Source organism: Leopardus geoffroyi, chromosome A3, assembly GCF_018350155.1.
Source record: "Leopardus geoffroyi isolate Oge1 chromosome A3, O.geoffroyi_Oge1_pat1.0, whole genome shotgun sequence".
NCBI classification, from domain to species: Eukaryota; Metazoa; Chordata; class Mammalia; order Carnivora; family Felidae; genus Leopardus; species Leopardus geoffroyi.
The window spans coordinates 103,234,438-103,254,616 of NC_059336.1; the positions used below are offsets into that span (position 1 = coordinate 103,234,438).

The window sequence follows — 20,179 nt, forward strand, 5'->3', positions numbered from 1 at the left end:
CTAAGGACTTTAGGGTGCTAGAACACTGTGATGATGATTTCCCTGGGTTTTCCTTCGGCTCCACGTGTCTCAAGTTGGAAATGTTCACAGGCAAAGACCGCCACCACCAACAAAACACACAAACAAAAACACAAAATCAAAAACAAAAGCCTGTTCTCCAGAGTCAAAAGACCAGGAAAGGGGCAGCCCATCAAGACAGAAGACAGTTAGACCACAAACTGCTCTCCTCCAGGCAAACCACCCAGAAAAAACTATGGTCCCATCTCCACTCATGCCAGCAAAGGTCAAATGGGGAGCCAGGACTTGCACCCTTATCAGGTTGAAAGGAGGTGCCACAACTATTCCACTGGGTGGTATCAGAAAGGGCCAAGTAGAAATCTGGGACTTTCATCCTCACTGGCTTGTGGGGAGCCTGGACTTCTACTCCCACCTGGCAGTAATGAGGCATGCCTCCCGGTCCTCACTGGGATGGTTTCAGAGAAGGCCTAGTAGAGAGTCAGGGCTTTCACTGCTGCCCAGCGAGGCCATCCCTCCCCTCCCCCTACTGTCAGTGGGGGTAAGGTGGGGAACAGTCGGGAAGTAATAAGGCACTCCATCCCTTCCCAGACAGAAGGTATCAGTAGAAACCTAATGGGCAGCCAGAACTCCCACCCACCTCTGACCAGCAGTTACTCACATTCAGATGCCAATGGAGGCTGAATGGAGAACCCAGAATTCTACCCTCACCAGGCAGTAGAGAAGCAGCATACCTCTTTCCCAGCCAGAGCAGTTGAGAGGAAACCAGGTATAACAAAAGAATAAAAGATAAAAACAAGAGCCAGAGTCTCATAATATAATACTGAAAATTTTTAGGTTTCAATAAAAAATTCAATCTCAAACTCAATGAGATACTAATACCAAAGTGACAGAGAATTGTCTGAAAAAGACTTTTTGGTGTGTGTGTGGGGTGGGGGGGCAGAGAGAGAGGGAGAGGGAGAATACTAAGCAGACCCCATGTTCAGCAGAGCCCTACATGGGGTTCTATCCCATGACCATGAGATCATGACCTGAGCCGAAATCAGGAGTAGGACACTCGACCAACTGAGCCTTCCAGGCACTTCTGAAAAAGGTTTTAAAGAAAGAATAATAAAAAGACTCCAATGAGCAAGTATGAACATGAAACACATGAGAAAATAGAAAGCCTCAGCAAAAAAACATAAAGTCACAGGAAAGAAATCAAAGATGCATATTTAAAAAATGTAAACTTTCAACTAAAAAATACAATAACCCAGTGTATGGGCTCAATAGCAGAAGAGAGGGGCAGAGGAAAGAATCAGTGAACTGGAAGACAGAACAATAGAAAATTATCCAATGTGAAGAACAGAGAGAAAAGAGACTGAGAAAAAACAAACAGAGATTCTGGAATCTGTAGGACTATTACTAAAAATCTAACATTTATATTATCAGAGTCCTGGAAGGAGAGGAAAAAGAAGAGAGTAAGAATGAAAAAGGACTCGAAGAAATAATGCTGAAAGTTACCTAAACCTGACACAAACTATAAACCTACAAAGTCAAACATCTGAGTGAACATAAGATAGCCCCCCCCCCAAATATCCACACCAAGACACATCATAGTCAAAACTTCTGAATAGTAAAGACAAAGAAAACATTTTGAAAGAAATGAGAGAGGGTGATGATGCCTGACCAATAGAGGAAAAAAACAACTCAAATGGCAGTGTATTTCACATCAAAAACCATGGAAGACAGAAGGAAATGGCATAATGTTGTAAGTACTAAAAGAACTGTCAACTCAGAATTCTTCAGAAATGAAAAGGAAACCAAAATATTCTCAGATGAAGGGAACCTAAGCATTTGTCAACAGCAGACCTACTCTTAAAAAACAGCTAAAGTAGGGATGCCTGGGCGGCTCATTTGGTTGAGCGTCCGACATGGGCTCAGGTCATGATCTCAGTTTGTTAGTTGGAGCCCTGCATCGGGCTTGCTGCTGTCAGCGCAGAGCCTGCTTCAGATCTTCTGTTGCCCTCTCTTTCTGTCTCTCCCCCCGCCTCCCCGCTCATACTCTCACACTCAAAAATAAACAAAACATTTTTAAAAATTAAAAAAAAAAATAGCTAAAGGAAATTCTCTAAGCAGAAAGAAAACAATAAAAGAAGGAAACTTGAATCATCAGAAGAGAGGAAAAAAACACACAAAGCAAAAATATTTGTCAATGCGACAGACCTTCCTCCTCTTGAGTTTTCTAAATTATGCTTGATGGTTGAAGAAAAATTGTAACACTATCTGATATAGTTCTACAAATGAAGAAGAGATATTTAAGATAATTATGGTTTAAAATTTTTTTTTAATGTTTATTTATTTTTGAAGGAGAGAGAGAGACAGAGTGTGAGTGGGGGAGGGGCAGAGAGAGAGGGAGACACAGAATCGGAAGCAGGCTCTGGGCTCTGAGCTGTCAGCACAGACCCCGATGCGGGGCTCGAACCCACGAACTGTGAGATCATGACCTGAGCCGAAGTTGGACGCTCAAGCGACTGAGCCACCCAGGCGCCCCAAGATAATTATGGTTTAAATGGGGAAGCAAAGGAATTTAAAAGGAGGTAGGGATTCTATAATTCCCTTGAACTGGTAAAACTTCAACACATAATATATCAATAATTACATTAAATGTAAATGATTTAAATACATTTAAAGACCAAGATTAACACAGTAGATTAGAAAACATTACCCAGCTATCTGCTGTTTATAAGAAATTCATGCCAAATATAATGACGTAGGTAAGTTGAACTCATAAGAAGATATGTCATTCAACCATTAATTAAAAGAAAGCAGGATAGCTACATGATATCAGATAAAGTAGATTTCAAAGCAAAGAAAATTACCACAGACACAAAGGCACATTATATAATGATAAAAGACTCAATCTACCAAGAAGACATAGCAGTCTTAAATAAATATATACCTAACCAAAGAGCTGAAAAATATGTGAAGCAAAAACTGATATAATTGAAAGGAGAAATAAACAAATCAACAATTGTATTTGGAGACATCACCATCTCTCAAGAACTGATCAAATAACTGGTGGAAAATAAGCCAGGATACAGAAGAACTTGATGACATTGCCAATGAAAAGAATCTAGTCTACATTTATAGAACATTCCACCCAACAACAGCAGAATCCACATTCTTTCCAAATGATGTTGGAATATAAACCAAGATAAACCATATCTTGGGCCGCAAAGCAAATCTCACCAAACTTAAAAGATTTAAAATCTCTGTGCTTTCTGACCACAACAGAAATAATTACAAATAATAGAAAGGTAATAGGAAATTCTCCAAATACTTGCAAATGAAACTTCTAAATAATCTATGGATCAAAGAGGATGTCTCAAGGGAAGTAAACAAATATATACTGAACTGAATGAACATGAAGATGCAACATATCAAAATTTATGAAACACAGCACAATGCTGAGGGGAAAATTTATTCAGTAATCTGAGCTCAGAACACCGACAAGGAAGAGCAAAACAAAAAATAATAAATATGAGAAATGAAATTGAAAAAAGAAAAGCAATAGAGAAAATTAGTGAAACAAAGAGCTGGTTGTTTGAAAAGATCAGTAAAGTTGATAAATCTCTAGTAAGACTTACAAAGAAAAAAAAAAGACACAAATTACTAACATCAAGAATGAAATAAGGAATATTACTATTGACCATACAGACATCAAAAGGAAAGTAATTAAACACTATGAACAGCTCTACACATGAATTTGACAGCATAGAGGAAATGGACTAATTCCACCAAAAACAAACTACTATAACTCACCCAATATGAAACTGGTAATTTGAATAGCACTATAACTAATTAAGGACATTACATTCATAATCTAAAAAACTCCCCCCAAAACAAATTTCCAGGCTCACACGGTTTCACTGGAAAATTACACCAAATGCTTAAAGAAGAATTAGCACAAATTCCACACACTATCTTCCAGAAACTAGAAGAGGAGAGGACAATTGCCAATATATTAATCCTGTTGCCCTGATATCAAAATTAGACAAATACAGTACAGAAAATGTACAGATCAACATTGTTTGTGAATATAGGTGCAAAAATTCCTTAACAAAATATCAGCAAATGGAATTCAACAATTTATAGAAAGAATTATGTACCAAGACCAAGTGGAATTTATTCCATGGATAGGAAGTTCGTTCAATATATGAAAATCAATCTGTGCCATCCACCATATTAACAGGCTAGAGAAGAAAAACAACATAATCATATCAATCATTTAATAAAGTCCAGCAGCCATTCAACACCCATTCATGATTTTTAAGAAAATAGGAGACGAGAATTTGCTTAACTTGATAAAGAACATCTACAAAAAACCAATAGCTATCATTTTACTTCCCCTCTTAGGGGAAACAAAGCAAGGTGTCTGCTTTCTCTATTCTTAGTCAACATAGTGCTGAAAGTTCTAGCCAATGCAGTAGAGCAAGAAAAAGAAATAAAAAGTATAGGAAAAGAAAGACCAGAAAGGAAGAAATAAAACAGTCACATTTGCAGGTATGATTGTCTACATAGAAAATCCCACAGAGGGGCGCCTGGGTGGCGCAGTCGGTTAAGTGTCCGGCTTCAGCCAGGTCACGATCTCGCGGTCCGGGAGTTCGAGCCCCGCGTCGGGCTCTGGGCTGATGGCTCAGAGCCTGGAGCCTGTTTCCGATTCTGTGTCTCCCTCTCTCTCTGCCCCTCCCCCGTTCATGCTCTGTCTCTCTCTGTCCCAAAGATAAACGTTGAAAAAAAAAATTTAATAAAAAAAAAAAAAGAAAATCCCACAGAATCTGCAAAAAAGGTCCTTGAGACTAAACCAATTTCATCAATGTCACAGGATACAAGATAAATATACAAAAGTTATTTTACTTCTATATACTAAGTAAGAACACATAGACATCAAAATGAAAAATACAATACCTTTTACAATCACTCACAAATGATGAAATACTTAGGTATAAATCTAACAAAGCACATACAGAACATATATCCGGAAAAGTATAAAGCACTGATAGGAGAAATGAGAGGTCTAGATAAATGGAGAGACATACTGTGTTCATAAATTGGAAATCTCAACATCGTAAAGATATAAATTCTCCTCAAAGTGATACACAGATTGCAGTATAATAAAAATACATATATCTGGTCCTTGTCCCCAGTTCCTCACAGATAGCCTAAAATGCTTAGAATTTCCTGGATGATAGGAATGTCTCTTGTTATTCATAATGAGCACCTTTGGAACACATCCAAGTTCATGCTAACGTGGTGACTTAGGGTGGGACCCTTAGATTGCTTCAGGATGGAAGCTGGTCATTAGAAGAACATGGGATTAGAGGGTTAGAATATTCTGCCCCATGCTCAACCTCAGGGTAGGAGATGGGGGCTAGAAATTGAGTTTAGTCACTAATGACCAATGATTTAAACAGTCATGCTCATGTAATGAAACCCCATATAAAACTCCTAAGCAACAAGGTTTAGGCAGCTTCTGAGTTAGTGAACATGTCTATATGCTGGGAGGGTGGTACACCAGAAAAGGTATTGGAGTTCTGAATGTCTTCCCCTCGACCTTGCCCTATGTATCTCCTCCATTTGTTTTTTCCTGAGTTGTATCATTTATAATAAAGCTGTAATCATAAGAAGAGTGCTTTCCTGAGTCATTCTAGTGAACTATGAAACCTGAAGGGGAAAGAATGGCATGGGAACCACTGAATTTGTAGTCAGCTGGGCAGAAATGTGGGCAGCCCACATATTTCATTTGAGTTGGTGTCTGCAGTGGGGGTGGTCTTATGAGATTGAGTCCTTAATCTGTAAGGTCTACACTAACTCCAGGCAGTTAGTGTCAGAACTGAATTGAATTGTAGGGCACCCAGTTGATGTCAAGAATTGGAGAATTTGTGGGGCGCCTGGGTGGCTCAGTCGGTTGAGCGTCCGACTTCGGCTCAGGTCATGATCTTGCTGTCCATGATCTCGAGCCCCGCGTGGGGCTCTGTGCTGACAGCTCAGAGCCTGGAGCCTGCTTCGGATTCTGTGTCTCCCTCTCTCTCTGACCCTCCCCCATTCATGCTCTGTCTCTCTCTGTCTCAAAAATAAACAAACATTAAAAAAAAAAAAAGAATTGGAGAATTTGTTGTTGTCAAAACAACATATTTGATGTCAGTTACAAAAAGCACATACTCCCAGATAGATCTTTTGTAAATAAAACTAATATATTTCTAAAATTTGTGTGGAAAGGCAAAGGATCTAGAATAGCTAAAACAATTTTGAAAACGAAGAATGAAATGGGAGGAATCAGTCTCTCTAATTTCATAGCTACAATAATCAAACTGGATAGTACTGGCAGAGATATAGACACACAGCTCAATGGAACAGAAGAGAACCAGAAATAGATTCACACAAATATACCCAACTGGTTTTTGGCAAAGGTCAAAAGCAATTCAACGGAGGAAAGATAGCATTTTAAAAAAATGATGCTGGAACAAGTGGATATGTGTAGGCAAAAAAATTTAACCTTGACCTAAGTCTTACACTTTATTCAAAAGTTAACTAAAAACGGGCCACAGATTTAAATGTCAAACATAAACCTGTAAAATTTTTAGAAAAAAGACAGAGGAGAAAAATTTCAGGATCTAGGGTTAGGCAAAGAGTCTCACACTTGACACCAAGAATGTAATTCCTAACAAGAAAAATGGATAAATTGAATTTCATCAAAATTAAAAATGTCCACTCTGCACAAGACACTGTTAAAAGCATAAAAAAAACACGACTACGGACTAGGAGAAATTATTTGCAAACCATGTATCCGACAAAGCACTAGTATCTACATAATTAACCCTCAAAAACTCAATAAAAAACAAATAACCCAACTAGAAAATGGGCAAGGACATGAAAAATTGCTTCACCAAAGAGCATACATGGATGACAGATCGCTCATGAAAAAGTGTTCAACGTCGTAAACCATTAAGGAAATGCAAATTAAGACCACAGTGTGATATCACTTCATACCTGTCAGGATGGCAAAAATTAAAAACAGTGACATCACCAGATGCTGTGGAGAATGTGCCATCTCCAGGGCCTATAAAAGGAGAAAGGGAGGCAGAAGAGTTCACATCAGTGGTGCCGTGCGAGAAGGATCCAGCCCACGCTTGCTGGCTCTGAGGCTGGAGCAAAGGGCCAGGAGCCAAGGACTGTGAGCGGCCTCTAGAAGTGAGAAAAAGCAAGGGAACAGACTCTCCCTACAGACTCCAGAAAGGGAGGAAGCCCTGCTGCCCCCCTGATTTTAGCCCCAGGGAGGCCCATGTCACGGTTCTGACTTACCGAAATGCAACATGATATAGTATTTTGTCGTTTTGCGTAAGTAAGTTGGTGGTAGTTTGTCATAGCAGCAAATGGAAAACGAATACAGTACGAATCCATTTGTATAGCATTTTTGAAATGACAAAATTACAGAAATGGAGAACCGGTTAGTGATTGCCAGGGGTGAGGGAGGTGAGCAGGCAGAGGGACATGGGCACCAACGAGGGGTCCTGGGGCGGTGGAGTACACGATGCCAATATCTCGCTTGTGAACTTGTCCCACAGTTTTCTAAGATGCTACTCTTTGGGGGAAACTAGGTAATGGGTACATGGGGGCTTCTCTGTATTACTTCTTCTTAGATGTAGCATGAAAATCTAAACTGATCTCAAAATTAAAAGTTTAATTTTAAAAATCCAACTATGTTTAGCATCTTCTATTGGGTAAGAGGCAAAGGCTGAAGCACTTGTATTATTATCTCCTTAACGTTCACTCTCTGCCAGCCTTTCCACTTACACAATCTTCTCTGATCCTGGGCAGGGAGTATTGCTGTTCCCAGTTCAGAGCAGCAGACTGAGGCTCATAGGTGCTAAACAACTCACGCAGATCTTCACACACAGGAAGAAATGAAGGGACTTCTCCCGGTGCCACCTATCCTCACCTCACCGGCCACATTCAGAGCCCAGCTCCTGAGCCCCTGCTTGTGGTTGTTTCTCAGGGCTGGGCAGAACACGGCTCCAGTGTGCCAGAGGCAAGGCTGGGGATGGGGCGCTTGGTGGTGAGCCTGGAGGGCCAGTGGGTGATGCCAAGATGGTCTCAGCCTGCTTTGCAACCCGACTACTACCAGCCCTGAGCAGCATTACCTGACCTATCTAGAGTATTCTCAAGATATTGGAGAAACGCCTCAACCGAGATCTTCCACGGCAATAACATACCTGTAAGACGTGCAGAAAGAAGGCTTTTCTCCGCTCTAATCATTTGGCAGTATACTTTGAGGCTGAAATGCATCTATCCTACAACTCAACATTTCCACCCCAGAGACTCACGCGTGTCCACAGTGAGACAGGCACCCAAGTTCCTGGCTAACTTAACTGGGGTAGCGGTTTTGATACATGTTTGCTAAAATTCATCAAACTGGACACTTTACTATAGCGAATTAAACCTCTATAAACACAAGATTAAAAACAGGCATAGTGATGGCAACACTGCTTGTAACAGAAAACAACAACAACAACAACAACAACAACAACAACAACAACAACAAAACTCTTCAGTGCCCAAAAAAAGGAGACCGGATAAATAAACTACCGTTATCCGCATAGTTGCCCATGAAGGTAAATAAACTGGGGCAGCACTGTTCAACCCAGAGGAGACTAGCAAACTTAACACAAAGTGAGAAAGCAAGCTGAAAGAAAGCACACACGTAATAAATATGTTGCTGTTCCTTACAGCTTGGCCCAGCCAGGGAAAGCCAAGCTGAAGTCCACAGCTTGGGGCTTCGCATAAAGCCATCATCTTCTTATGGCGTGAAAAGGGCAGACTCGGCTGCTATGAAACTGGTTGTATTTTTGTCCTCCCCGATTCTTTCTTCTTGGAATGCAAATGGAAGGCCCAGAGAGGCACCATCCACGTGGAGACCATGAGCACGAAAACCAGCCACTAAAGAAGGCAGAATAAAGAGCCAAGAAGAGCCAGGTTCCTGACCACATCGTGGAGCCTCCATCCCAACCCCAGCCTGGCCATCCTCAGACTGCTCATGGCAAGAGAGAAACACTTTCCTTTTGGTTGAGCCACTGAAGAGAAGTTCTCTGTTACATGCAACCAGAAGTAGACCCTACCTGACATGGTGTCAAACAACACAGTAAAGTGTTACCAATACAATTATGTGTGGTCAAAGGGTAAAGAGGTGCATGGGAATTAAATCACCCGGTGTGGGGGAGTGGTCTCCTCTGGGGGAGGTGAGGCGAGGGGAGGAGACTGGAGTGGGGAGCAATGGGGGATTCCGGGGGGGGAAGGTGTGAGGCTCCCCACTCCTCCTTGAGGATCAGATGCACCGCATTGGTGGAGTGGAACAAGAGATGTGTACAGAATGGCTCAGCCTTCTACTGAGTAGGGTTGCACCCTAAAGATTGAGTCCATAGGTCCTAGGTGGGGCCTGGGCTTCTGTATTTTGAAAAAGCTTCCTAGTTGACTTTCTTCTTGTCCTCCCAGCCAAAATGCTTGGGAGCTTTACATCCTACAATTCATACCATAAAATACTTATTTAATTTCCAGATATAAAATGACATCATGATATTAAATGAACAGAATTTTTTTAAATGATACAGAACTCCCCCTGGACCCTAGGGATTCTGCTGTGCACCCTGGGGAGACATGCTCTACTCTGCCCAGCCCAGAAAGACTACCTAATTATCCCCATGCCTTCCAGAAACCAAGAGTCCACACTGCATGCACATTTGACAGGAAGAAGCCATAATCTGTTTGGACAGGTCCAGTATTCTCAGAAATATACATCCATGTTTCTAAACTATTCTATTAACCCAGACAGGGCTGGAGGGGGAATTTCACAGGAGCACAGACATCTCAGGCCGCAGGGAATGGCATCTGCCCACAGAAAAGAACCCACTGCCATGACTCATTTTTAAGAAATACTCTGTATTGCCTCTGGCCCCGTTTCTGGGCTGGGGCCTGAGGACACTCACAGCCAGGGTCTGGCACCGGGTTGAGAGGCTGACACTCATGCTAAGGCACTGTATCTAGAACCACAGTGAGCAAGGGTCCCACCTCACCTCTGCCCTTCAGATGGAATCTGTTTTCTGCCCACAAAGGGCCCCAGAATCCCTTATCTGCCCTTCCATTTGATCAGTGGGGATTTGGAGTTTCAGAAAGGTGTCCCTACAAGTTAATATCAAAACGGAGATGAGAATTTACACCTCTGGACTCCCAAAGTGGTTATGTTTTTTAACTCATGCTTTAGATGTAATACTAAATCCAATGAACTTCCTTTTTGCTTTGCTACAAAACTTTCAAAGAACATTGTTTCCATCAACAAATCCTCAAATCATGAGCCAGAATGGTAAAAAAGGCTTAAAAGCGGGTTTCACTTCCTGTGTGGAGGCAGCCTGCCATGTAATGCAGTGGAACACCAGCCCCGCAGAAACAGGCAGCACTAGGGAGCCCATGAATATTTATCACCTCACTGTGCATTCACCAAGTAGTGCCGGGACAGAAAACAACTTTCAGCAAGTTTGAGTCCATGTTCTAATATTCTCCACCAAGACAGCTTGTTCTGACTTGTAAAAAAAAAAAAAAGGTCATTTTCAAAAACCATAATGAGGCCAGTCTACTCTTAATAGCTTTAATACGCCCTGAAGCTTAAAATAGCAAAACAATCGCTTCTCCAAGATAAACAAGGCTTTCCTTTGTGTGTCTAATGAGAGGCAAGACCACAGCTAACGCACATTCTAAGCTGTTTGTTGTCCCTAAATGCTGAGGTAACTGGAGCTCCCCCACCCCTCCCAAAACAGCAGATTACACAAAAAGAGATCTGTCTGAGAGCTTTTGCCTGATCGTCAAACGACAACCTGAGACCCCAAGTGAGCCAGGGCAGCGCACGAATGCTGCAATGATCAGCTCTGGCTGGGGGCCTTGGCTTACTCTGCAGATGCCAGACAGCACCTCTGAAGGAACCGACTGAGAAGTACCCAGAGACACCACTAGCGAATGGGTACAAGGGGACATATAGGAGCACAAAATTTCCTGCCACAAAAACCTATACATACATTGAGATATGTAATGAAACGGGTTTTCTCCAAGCAGAAGTCTCTCAAACATTCCAAGTCTGGGGCATAAAACTTCTATATGATCTTGATTCAAACCTAAAATCAACATCTGCCTCCTCTCTTTTTCTTCCTCCCCTTCTTTTGCTCCTCCCCCATCACCCCCAAGACTCACGGAAAATCCATTTTGCCATTAAGTGAAAGAATTATGTATAGGTTTCTCTATGAAATGTATAAGACAGAATCACCCTGGGATGCGTGGGTGGTTCAGTCGGTTAAGGGTCCGACTTCAGCTCAGGTCATGATCTCATGTTTGGTGAGTTCCAGCCCCTCTGGCTCTCTGCTGTCAGCACAGAACCTGCTTTGGATCCTCTGTCCCCCTCCCGCCCCTCAAAAGGAAATAAACATTTTTAAAATGCTACCCTTTCTTCATTTATCACCTTAAAACACCAGGAACTGACTGGCGCCTGGATGGCCCAGTCGGTTGAGCATATGACTCTTGATTGCAGTTCAGATCATGATCTCATGGTTCATGAGTTCGAGCTCCTCATCGGGCTCTGCCCTGACAGCATGAAGCCTGCTTGGGATTCTGTCTCCTTCTCTCTCATCCCTTCCCGCTTGCTCTCTGTATCTTTCTCAAAATAAGTAAAATTAAATTTAAAAAAAAGGGGGGGGGGAGGTGCTTGGGTGGCTCAGTTGGTTAAACGTCCAACTTTGGCTCAGGTCAGGATCTCAAGGTTCATGAGTTCGAGCCCCGCATCAGGCTCTGTGCTGACTGCTCGGAGCCTGGAGCTTGCTTTGGATTCTGTGTCTCCCTCTCTCTCTACCCTCCCCTGCTTGTGAGTGCTCTCTCTCTCTCTCAAAAATAAATAAACATTAAAAAAACAAAACAAAACAAAAAACCACACACCAGAAACTGAGGAGGTGACCTGGACGTGGCAGCCTAGGGCTTCCCCAGCAGGTCACAGGTCACGCCTGCTGGATCCTGCAGACTGCAGAGGACCAGAGAATGTAAACAGCAGTGTTGCCAAGAAGAGAGGGATGCCCAGCTATTCCAAGTGCTGCTGTGGCCGAGTCGAGAGGTCTCACAAAACTGGGGAAAGCCTGGACCTTGCTGCAGTTAAAAATCTTCTACACAGTTTGGGGTGCCTGGGTGGCTCCGTCGGTTAAGCATGTGACTTCGGCTCAGGTCATGATCTCATAGTTCGTGAGTTCGAGCCCCGTGTCGGGCTCTGTGCTGACAGCTCAGAGCCTGGAGCCTGCTTCGGATGCTGTGTCTCCCTTTCTCTCTGCCCCTCCCCCACTCGTGCTCTGTGTGTGTGTCTCTCTCTCTCAAATGAATAAATATTTTTAAAAAAAAAGATATCAAATTAAAAAAATAAAAAAAGAATCTTGTATACAGCTCAACGGCTGGCAGTCAGGCAAAGGCCTCCCAGGGAGGAAGAGCCAGGGTGGCAGGTACTTACAATACTTTTGCTGTCTAAGAGGGGCCCACAGACCCTGATGGAATTCTCACCCCCTGCCAGGCTGCACGTTCAGCCTTCAGCTGGAGGCAGAGGGACTAGAACAGGGAAGGGATGTAGAAGAGACAGAATAGGTTACTTCCCCATCAGGGAGTAGCAAATGCCCAGAGTGTAGGAGGCAGAGAGGAGTCAGGGCTTCCCTCAGGCTGCCTGGGGGATGGCTCACACCTGCCACCACCAAACAGGAAGCATCTGGGAGCAGGAGTGCATCTGGGGCTCCCTGCCCGTTCCATTTGCTTGAGGACCACCTGCACACACACAGGCTCAGACGCGCACACAGTTTACTCTAAGAAACTGAGCCTCATGTTGCATCCATGTTGTATCAATTGGGAGACCTAGTTTTCGAGGATAGAAAGGAAAGGGATTACCTGGATGTTTAGATTCAAAAACAACAAAACTAAAACAAATGCAAAAACGAAAACAAACCATACCCACTTGGGAGTAGAGTTTTGTGGGAAAAGTTGAGCTGGAATTGGACTTCATTTTTATACCTTCCTGACAGGCACAGGACAGGAAGCTATTCCTGTACTTTGTTAAGTCTGAACTCCACAAGTGAAGGTAAGGGGAGGGGGGAGGCAGGAGGGGGTGGCAGCAGGCAGGCCCTGCCTCAGGTGACAAGTGACAAGCCTGGGTTCTGCTGGCAGGACTACTGGGGACAAAGCCCTAAAGAGCGGTAGCAGGGAGCTGGCTGTTACAGGGCTCTAGGATGATACCGACAGCCCCTTCACGAAAGTGCTCTGAACGGTGGAGGGTGATCCACGGCTCCGTTCTCATGTTTCGGGCTGTAATTTAGGATTCATTTCAGCTAGAAAACAAGAACCTTTCCCCCAATGCCTTTTGTCTAGGAAAAACAGTTCTACAAAATCTGAGTTCAAAAGAATGGAAGGGAACCATCAGCAGTGATCGGGAACATTTTTGGAGCATTTCCTGTGTCCCCTTAGCTCATTTCATCCTTCCGCCAGTTCTGTGAGTATCAGAGTGGAAACTGAGGTCCTGACAGTTACCCACGGCCCCCAGGGCTCCACAGAGGCCAGGTAGGTGGGACATGAAGCCCAGCTCACTGCCCACCCAGCACCCCGTTAACATTTTCATCCCAGTCCAAAGAAGCTCAGGTGGTGAACCAGCTTTTTTCAGTTTTTTTACTCATTAACCTCCCGCTAGGATGCATACCAACCCAGATGCTTGGGTTAAGATTAAACCAGTGACAACCGGCCAAAGTCAAGGCACTCAGGATCACAGCTAACTAGAGATCAGGCAAGCTGCCCCCAGCAAGGAGCTGCTAACACTGTGTTTTTAAACTGAAAAATCAGATTTGGACTTTTTTCCCCCTCTAGTTGGAACAGTAAAGAGAATATAAAATGTTAATGGTGCTATATTGGGTTAATATAGTCCAAAAATCTATCTTCTTTCAATGTCTTAAGTGTCCTTGTAATGAAATCATTCTTTGACATCACAGCAAAATATAAGGCTGTTTTTTGTCAACCAAGCCCCAAGCACAAGGGCATGAGAGCTGCAGCAATTCTGTTTCTGGGTGAGCCAGCAGAAAGACAGAGGGGGAGGAGCACATGGTGAGACCCACAGGGTCCTGGTTCTCCGATACCATTCACACACACTCACAGAGCATCTGAAATGGGTGGAGCAGGGCACCATCTCACCATCACGTCGGGAAAAGTGTTATCAGGAAATTAAACCCAATGGCGCGCGCGCAGCTCTGGCTGGGGTGGGAGTGAGGGAAGGCCTCTTCAAGGGGGACATCTGAGCTGAAACCCAAACTATGAGAAGGAGCTGGCATAGAGAGATCTTGGGTTAGAGTCCAGCCAGAGGGAACAGCCAATGCAAAAATGCTAGACAGACGCTTATAGCTGGAGCAGAGTGAACATCAGAACCAGAAATGAGGCAGGGGGAGTGGGGAGGGGGCTCCTGGCAACTTTGCAAACCCTGGTCAGGAATGGGAAGCCACTGGAGGATTTTAAACCAGGGGACAACACAGTCCAGTTCATCTTCAAAAGCTCATTCTGGCTATAACATAGGAAGCAGCAGTTACAAATATGTGTCCATTTGCAGGTTGGGGAGGGAACCAACATCCTGGCTCAGCTTTTCTACCTGGTAGCATGTTCCCAATTCACAGGCATCTTAAGATTCAACCTGTTCGTAACCAGCTCTGACTGGCAACTCACTGGCCCTGCTCTTCAGATTATCTGGAAATTCTTTTTTTTTTTTTTTAATTTTTTTAATGTTTATTTTTATTTTGAGAGACAGAAACAGAGCGTGAGTGGGGGAGGGGCAGAGAGAGAGGGAGACACAGAATCTGAAGCAGGGTCCAGGCTCTGAACTGTCAGCACAGAGCCTGATGCGGGGCTTGAACTCACGGACCGTGAGATCATGACCGAGCTGAAGTTGAATGCTTAATCGACTGAGTCACCCAGGCACCCCAATCTGGAAATTATTTCTAAAATTAAAATTGAAAAACATAGTTACTGTTAAATTTTAAACATATCTGTGTTCCAGTCATCGCTTTAAGAAAGTAGATCAGGGGGCACCTGGAGGCTCAGTCAGTTAAGCGTCCAACTTCAGCTCAGGTCATGATCTCAGAGTTTGTGGGTTCAAACCCGCATCAGGCTCTGTGCTGACAGCTTGGAGCCTGGAGCCTGCTTCAGATTCTGTTTCTCCCTCTCTCTCTGTCCCTCCCCCACTTGTGCTCTGTCTCTCTCTCAAAAATAAACATTAAAAAAATTCTTTTTAAAAAGAAAGTAGATCAGAATGACTTTATTTCTTTGCTTTTTCATTTAAGAGAGAGAGAGAGATAAAGAGGAGTGGGGGAGAGAGGGAAGAAAGAGAGAAAGAGGGAGGGGGAGGGGGAGAGGGAGAGAGAGAGAGAGAGAGAGAGAGAGAGAGAGAGAGAGAGAGAGAATTCCAAGCAGGCTCCACACTCAGCATGGAGCCCGATGCAGGGCTTGATCCCACAACCCTGGGATCATGACCTGAGCCAAAATCAAGAGTCTGAGACTCAACTGACTGAGCCAACCAGGTGCCCCCAGAATGACTTTTAAAAAATTATTATTTTTTTTAACGTTTATTTATTTCTGAGACAGAGAGAGGGCATGAGTAGGGGAGGGGCAGAGAGAGAGGGAGACGCAGGATCCGAAGCAGGCTCCAGGCTCTAAGCTGTCAGCACAGAGCCTGATGCAGGGCTCGAACTCACAGACCGTGAGACCATGACCTGAGCTGAAATCGGTTGCTCAACTGACTGAGCCATCCAGGCGCCCCTTTTAAAAAATTATCTTTAAAATGTGCCCTGCTTACTTCCAAAAAGCATTCAAGGCCATTGTCAAAAAGCCTGTCAGCAACAGGACAACTTCAAGTTCTCCCCAGGAAAACGTTTACAATATATTGTAATATCTGTTATGGCATCAGTTTGGGGTAAAAATGCTAATGTTGAAGGGTTTTAAAAGCCCAATTTGTTCTAAGGACTATGTTTAGCTGCATGTACAGTTTTATCATGGGCTGATTTGCTCACTTTAATCCACTTTTATATTTTTCCTCTTCTATCCTCTCCCTGGCCCTCTAGAGAGCCACCCTTTGCCTGGTTTTGCTGCTCACTGGCTCCCCCATCAGAGACTGAGCGGAAAGGAAAGATTGGAAAGCCTGATGCCCCTGGTTCAGCAGTTTCAGTTCTGCGTGTGGGTAATTCTCTGTGGGATGGTGTTTATGTGTGCGCATCGGGGCGGGCAGCCCTGGGTTAAAGTGCTATGAAAATTTTAATTATTTACCAATTCTTCTCCATTGTATACACACACATCCCTCACCTTGTCTCTCTCTCTCCCTCTCTAAAATCTTATAACTGGGCAGAGTCTAATTTCTCTCTTCCCATAGCATTTTTTACTTCTGTTCTAATTCTGTCAGTGAGAATTCCATCCTTTAAGCTTTTGCAAAGTGATATACAACACTGTCACGCATCTCACAGGTAAATTCAAGATAAAAAGCAAAAAGCAGGAGAAAAACAGAAATTTTTCATTCTTCCTTCTGCGTGGGTTTTAGCAGACGTTTTATGACTATCTGACTAAAGCTGATTGTCAGCTACAAGAGTTTTTTGATTATGGTTTTTAAAAAATTTAGAGAAACGCTTCATTTTTAAATACCTTATAAGCACCAAAACTATCGTTTCTGTTACTTTTCCCATAATTGTCACCACGTTCACGTTCACCACCAAGACTAGGTACGGCTAGTCCTCACTAGTAGCAAAATAGAGATTTGCAGCAGATTATGAAAAGCGGGATCTGACAGAAATGCTGACGAATTTTGAAGGGTTTTGGTGGGGATGTAGAACAGAATTGTTTTATTTCTTTGATTGGTTTGGCTTTTGATGTTTGCTTCAAACTACTATGTGGTCCCAAATTATAAATTGCATATGTAATTTAATGTATAAAACGAGAATGTTCACTACTTAAAAATTTTTTAGTTGAGCAACTGACCTTTCAAAGGAAAACCTCAAAGGAAAAAATTTTAAGTAAATTGCCTAACTCTAATTGAACTTTCCAGGTATTCTTAAAAAAAATTCTTTGTGATTAGGTAAAAGCTATTCAGTCATGTCAATGGGCAAAAGAGACAAAAACCACATGCTGAATTGAAATAGAAAACTTTTAGCTTAAGGAAAAATGCCAGGGATGTGGCATCCCCCACCATTTCTTTTTCTTTTTGGTAAAGCCTGGTTACTCTCTCCCAGCTTTGTCAAAAAATGCCATCAGCAATCAAACTTCTAGCTTGTTAAAAACTTACTCTCCAAACAGTTGATGAAGAATGGAACCTGCCTTACTTGGCCTCTACTTATCAATCCACTATCTTACACTGGAATGTGACATTTTCAGGACAAACTCAGACGCTGTCCAAGCACATTAGATTCTGTTCAGCAATAACAGGGGTTAAATGAATGCTTCCCCTTTGTCCAGGGCCCCCACACTCACAGGGTGTCCCTGTAAAGGGGTGCTAACATTGCCCATAAGGGCCCAGTGGGAGCAGCCTGGACGGCAGGCAGTCCCTCCCTGGCGGACTCCCGTCCCGGGTCGATCGCAGCACCAAGAATGTGACTCCAACTCCCCAGGCGGCTCGTCCCCGGCACCGGTCCCTTGGGAGATGGGGCCCGCGGCTCCCAGGACTACTGACAGAGCAGAGGTCCAACCACGCAGCGCTGTCTGGGGGAAAGTTTTCCGAGCGTTCCCGACCAGATCTGCGACCAATGTTCCCGGGGGCTGAAAACTTGGCGACCTGCAGCGGGCCGGGCCGAGCTCCATTTCCTCCTCCGCAGTATATGGGAACCCCTCGGCGCCCACCCCCTAGCCGGCTCCACCGGGACACGCACCCACGACCCGACCTTGGCGCTCTATCAGTGAGTTGGTGTCGACCCCCGCGCTCCACGCCCTGGCACCGCTGGGGCGTGCGGAGGTGTTTGCAAACTTGCCCGGCAGCCGGGCGCGTCCCCGTCGGCGCGCCCCCTTCACCGAGCTCCGGCCGCGAGCCCCCGGCCCCCCGCGCCTGGCTCTGGGCCCCGCGCACTCACCTCTGCTCCAGAGCGCGGGGAGGAAGAACCACGGCAGCAGCGGTAGCACGGCCCACCCCATCCCAGGGCAGCGCGTCTGGAAATTCTCTCCCGATCCACGGACAGATGGACGTCCCAAACCTGCCCAGTCCCCGGTCGAGCACGCCAGCTAAGCAGCCCAGTACCGGCGGCGGGGCAGCTAGCGCCGAAGTGGCGGGGCCGCGCCGCGGGCAGGAGGTGCCTAGGGCTGGAAGGGGCGGGCCGGGGGCCGAGTCCGAGCGGACCCGAGCCAGTTAGGGTGGGGAGGGGGCGGGAAGGAGGGCAGAGAGGCGGGCCGCCGAGGGGAAGGAAGGGGACCGAGCTCGACAGCACGGGTGCGGAGGGGCGGGCCATGGGCCGAGCTGGGCGGCCAGGGATGGGGGACGGGGGTGGAGAGAAAGGGAGGGGACTGCAAGAAAGGGAGGGAATTAGAAACCAGTAGAGGGGAGGGGCGGCTGGAGGTGTGGAGGAGAGAGCAGCCCTGGCCTCTGGGCTGGCCAGGAGTTCAACACGTGTGGGTGGGAGGGAGACTGAGACAGGGAAAAAGTTGGAGACGCGTGGAGGGCTCCCGACGCAGACCCAAAAGGAGGGTACAGCACCTTGGGGTCCGCGGCGATTCCGCAATCCAGACGTGCAAGACACAGAAAACCCTGGCAGCAACGCTCCCAGAGGCCAAGGCCGTCGTGGCACCGCTCCCTACTGAGCGCTCCCTGGGTACCTGGCCAAAGGTGTGAGACCAGCCTTGGCGGCGGGGAGCGCACTGCCTCCAGGGGAGCGGTTCCTGGTGATGACAGGAATTGTTTGCTGCGCCCGCTCGCGACAAGTCTGAGAGAGGCAACGCTCAGGGAGGGAGCTCCGTAGCTCTGAAGTGTGGAGGGGCCCAGAGGGCAGCGGCAGAGAAAGTTAATCATAAAAGAAATCAAAGCCACTTTTACTAATAATTACAACAGTAACTTACATAACTTCTTAAAGGAAACATTTTTGGGGTTAATTTATTTTAATGTGATCCTTTTTGACCACATGAGCCAGATCATTGTCGTTTCTCTGCTCAGAACTCTCAAAACTCTCCAATGTTTCCTGCTTTCTTGCTGCAAAAGGCCAAAGGCCTACAAGGTCCTATGGGACCTGGTCCCCTATCCTCTCTGACCTCATCTCCTTACTCTGCTTCCATTTATGCTGGTTTCCTGTCAAATAGTCCCTGACCCTGAGGCTGGCTGGCCTCTTTGGGTAGATTTGGCTGTACAGAGAGAACAAACCCAAATGGAATGGATTTAGACAGGTTATGACTTACACTGACAGCAAAAGCAAGATCAGCACCATGCCAGCTCCTTGCATCCCCAGCCCCGTGGGAGGACACCAAGCCAGAGGGAGCAGCAGGTCACTCGCTGAGCAGCCAACTCTAAACTACTCCCAGGCAGTCTTACAGACTGATACTGAGCCTGCAGTTGTATCCTTCAGGGGAGGAGGCGGCATGGAGGCGAGGAGATGGAGAGTTCTGTGTTCAACTACAACTATGGAGGAGGAAGAAAAACACGTTCCTGCAGTCTCCCGCAAGAAAGGGATATGAAGCTGCCTTCAAACAGCTGCTCATCAGGCTTACCTCCTCGTGCTCCAGGAGGAACCATACACAGTCGGTCTAGACCTGGGTAAGACTACAGTCAAGTCCTGCCTACATGCCTATGCGGAGATGTGCAAGGTGGCAGGACACCTCAGTGGGGCCGTTCTACAATTTTCTTGCTATGGCTCACGTACCCTAGACACTCTGCCACCCTGGGGTATTGTACCGACTGTTCCCACTGCGCACAATGTTCTTCCCCCAGACTCACACCCTCTTGGTTAACTCTACTCCTTCAAGTTTGCTCAAATCTCTTTCTCTACTTTGCATGGAACTATTCCAGTTATCCATTTCTGTGTGACCTATGACATATGGGGATAAAACAAAAGCCACTGTATTAGAGTCATGGAATCTG

At 45.2% G+C, this 20,179-nt stretch overlaps 1 protein-coding gene across 3 annotated transcripts in view; it reads right to left on the reverse strand.

The window, feature by feature from the left end:
• Nucleotides 1–20,179, reverse strand: part of MERTK (MER proto-oncogene, tyrosine kinase) — a 146,706-nt gene that overhangs the window by 106,549 nt on the left and 19,978 nt on the right. Inside the window, exon 1 of one of the 3 annotated variants that reach the window (XM_045446880.1) lies at nucleotides 18,192–18,424. The exons of 1 other annotated variant lie outside the window; for it this stretch is intronic. In XM_045446880.1, the coding sequence (XP_045302836.1) occupies nucleotides 18,192–18,252 (61 nt within the window). In that variant the 5' untranslated portion in view covers nucleotides 18,253–18,424. Of the gene's footprint in view, nucleotides 1–18,191; nucleotides 18,425–20,179 lie in introns of those variants that run through there. One more of the 3 variants, XM_045446877.1, reaches the window with a different exon arrangement.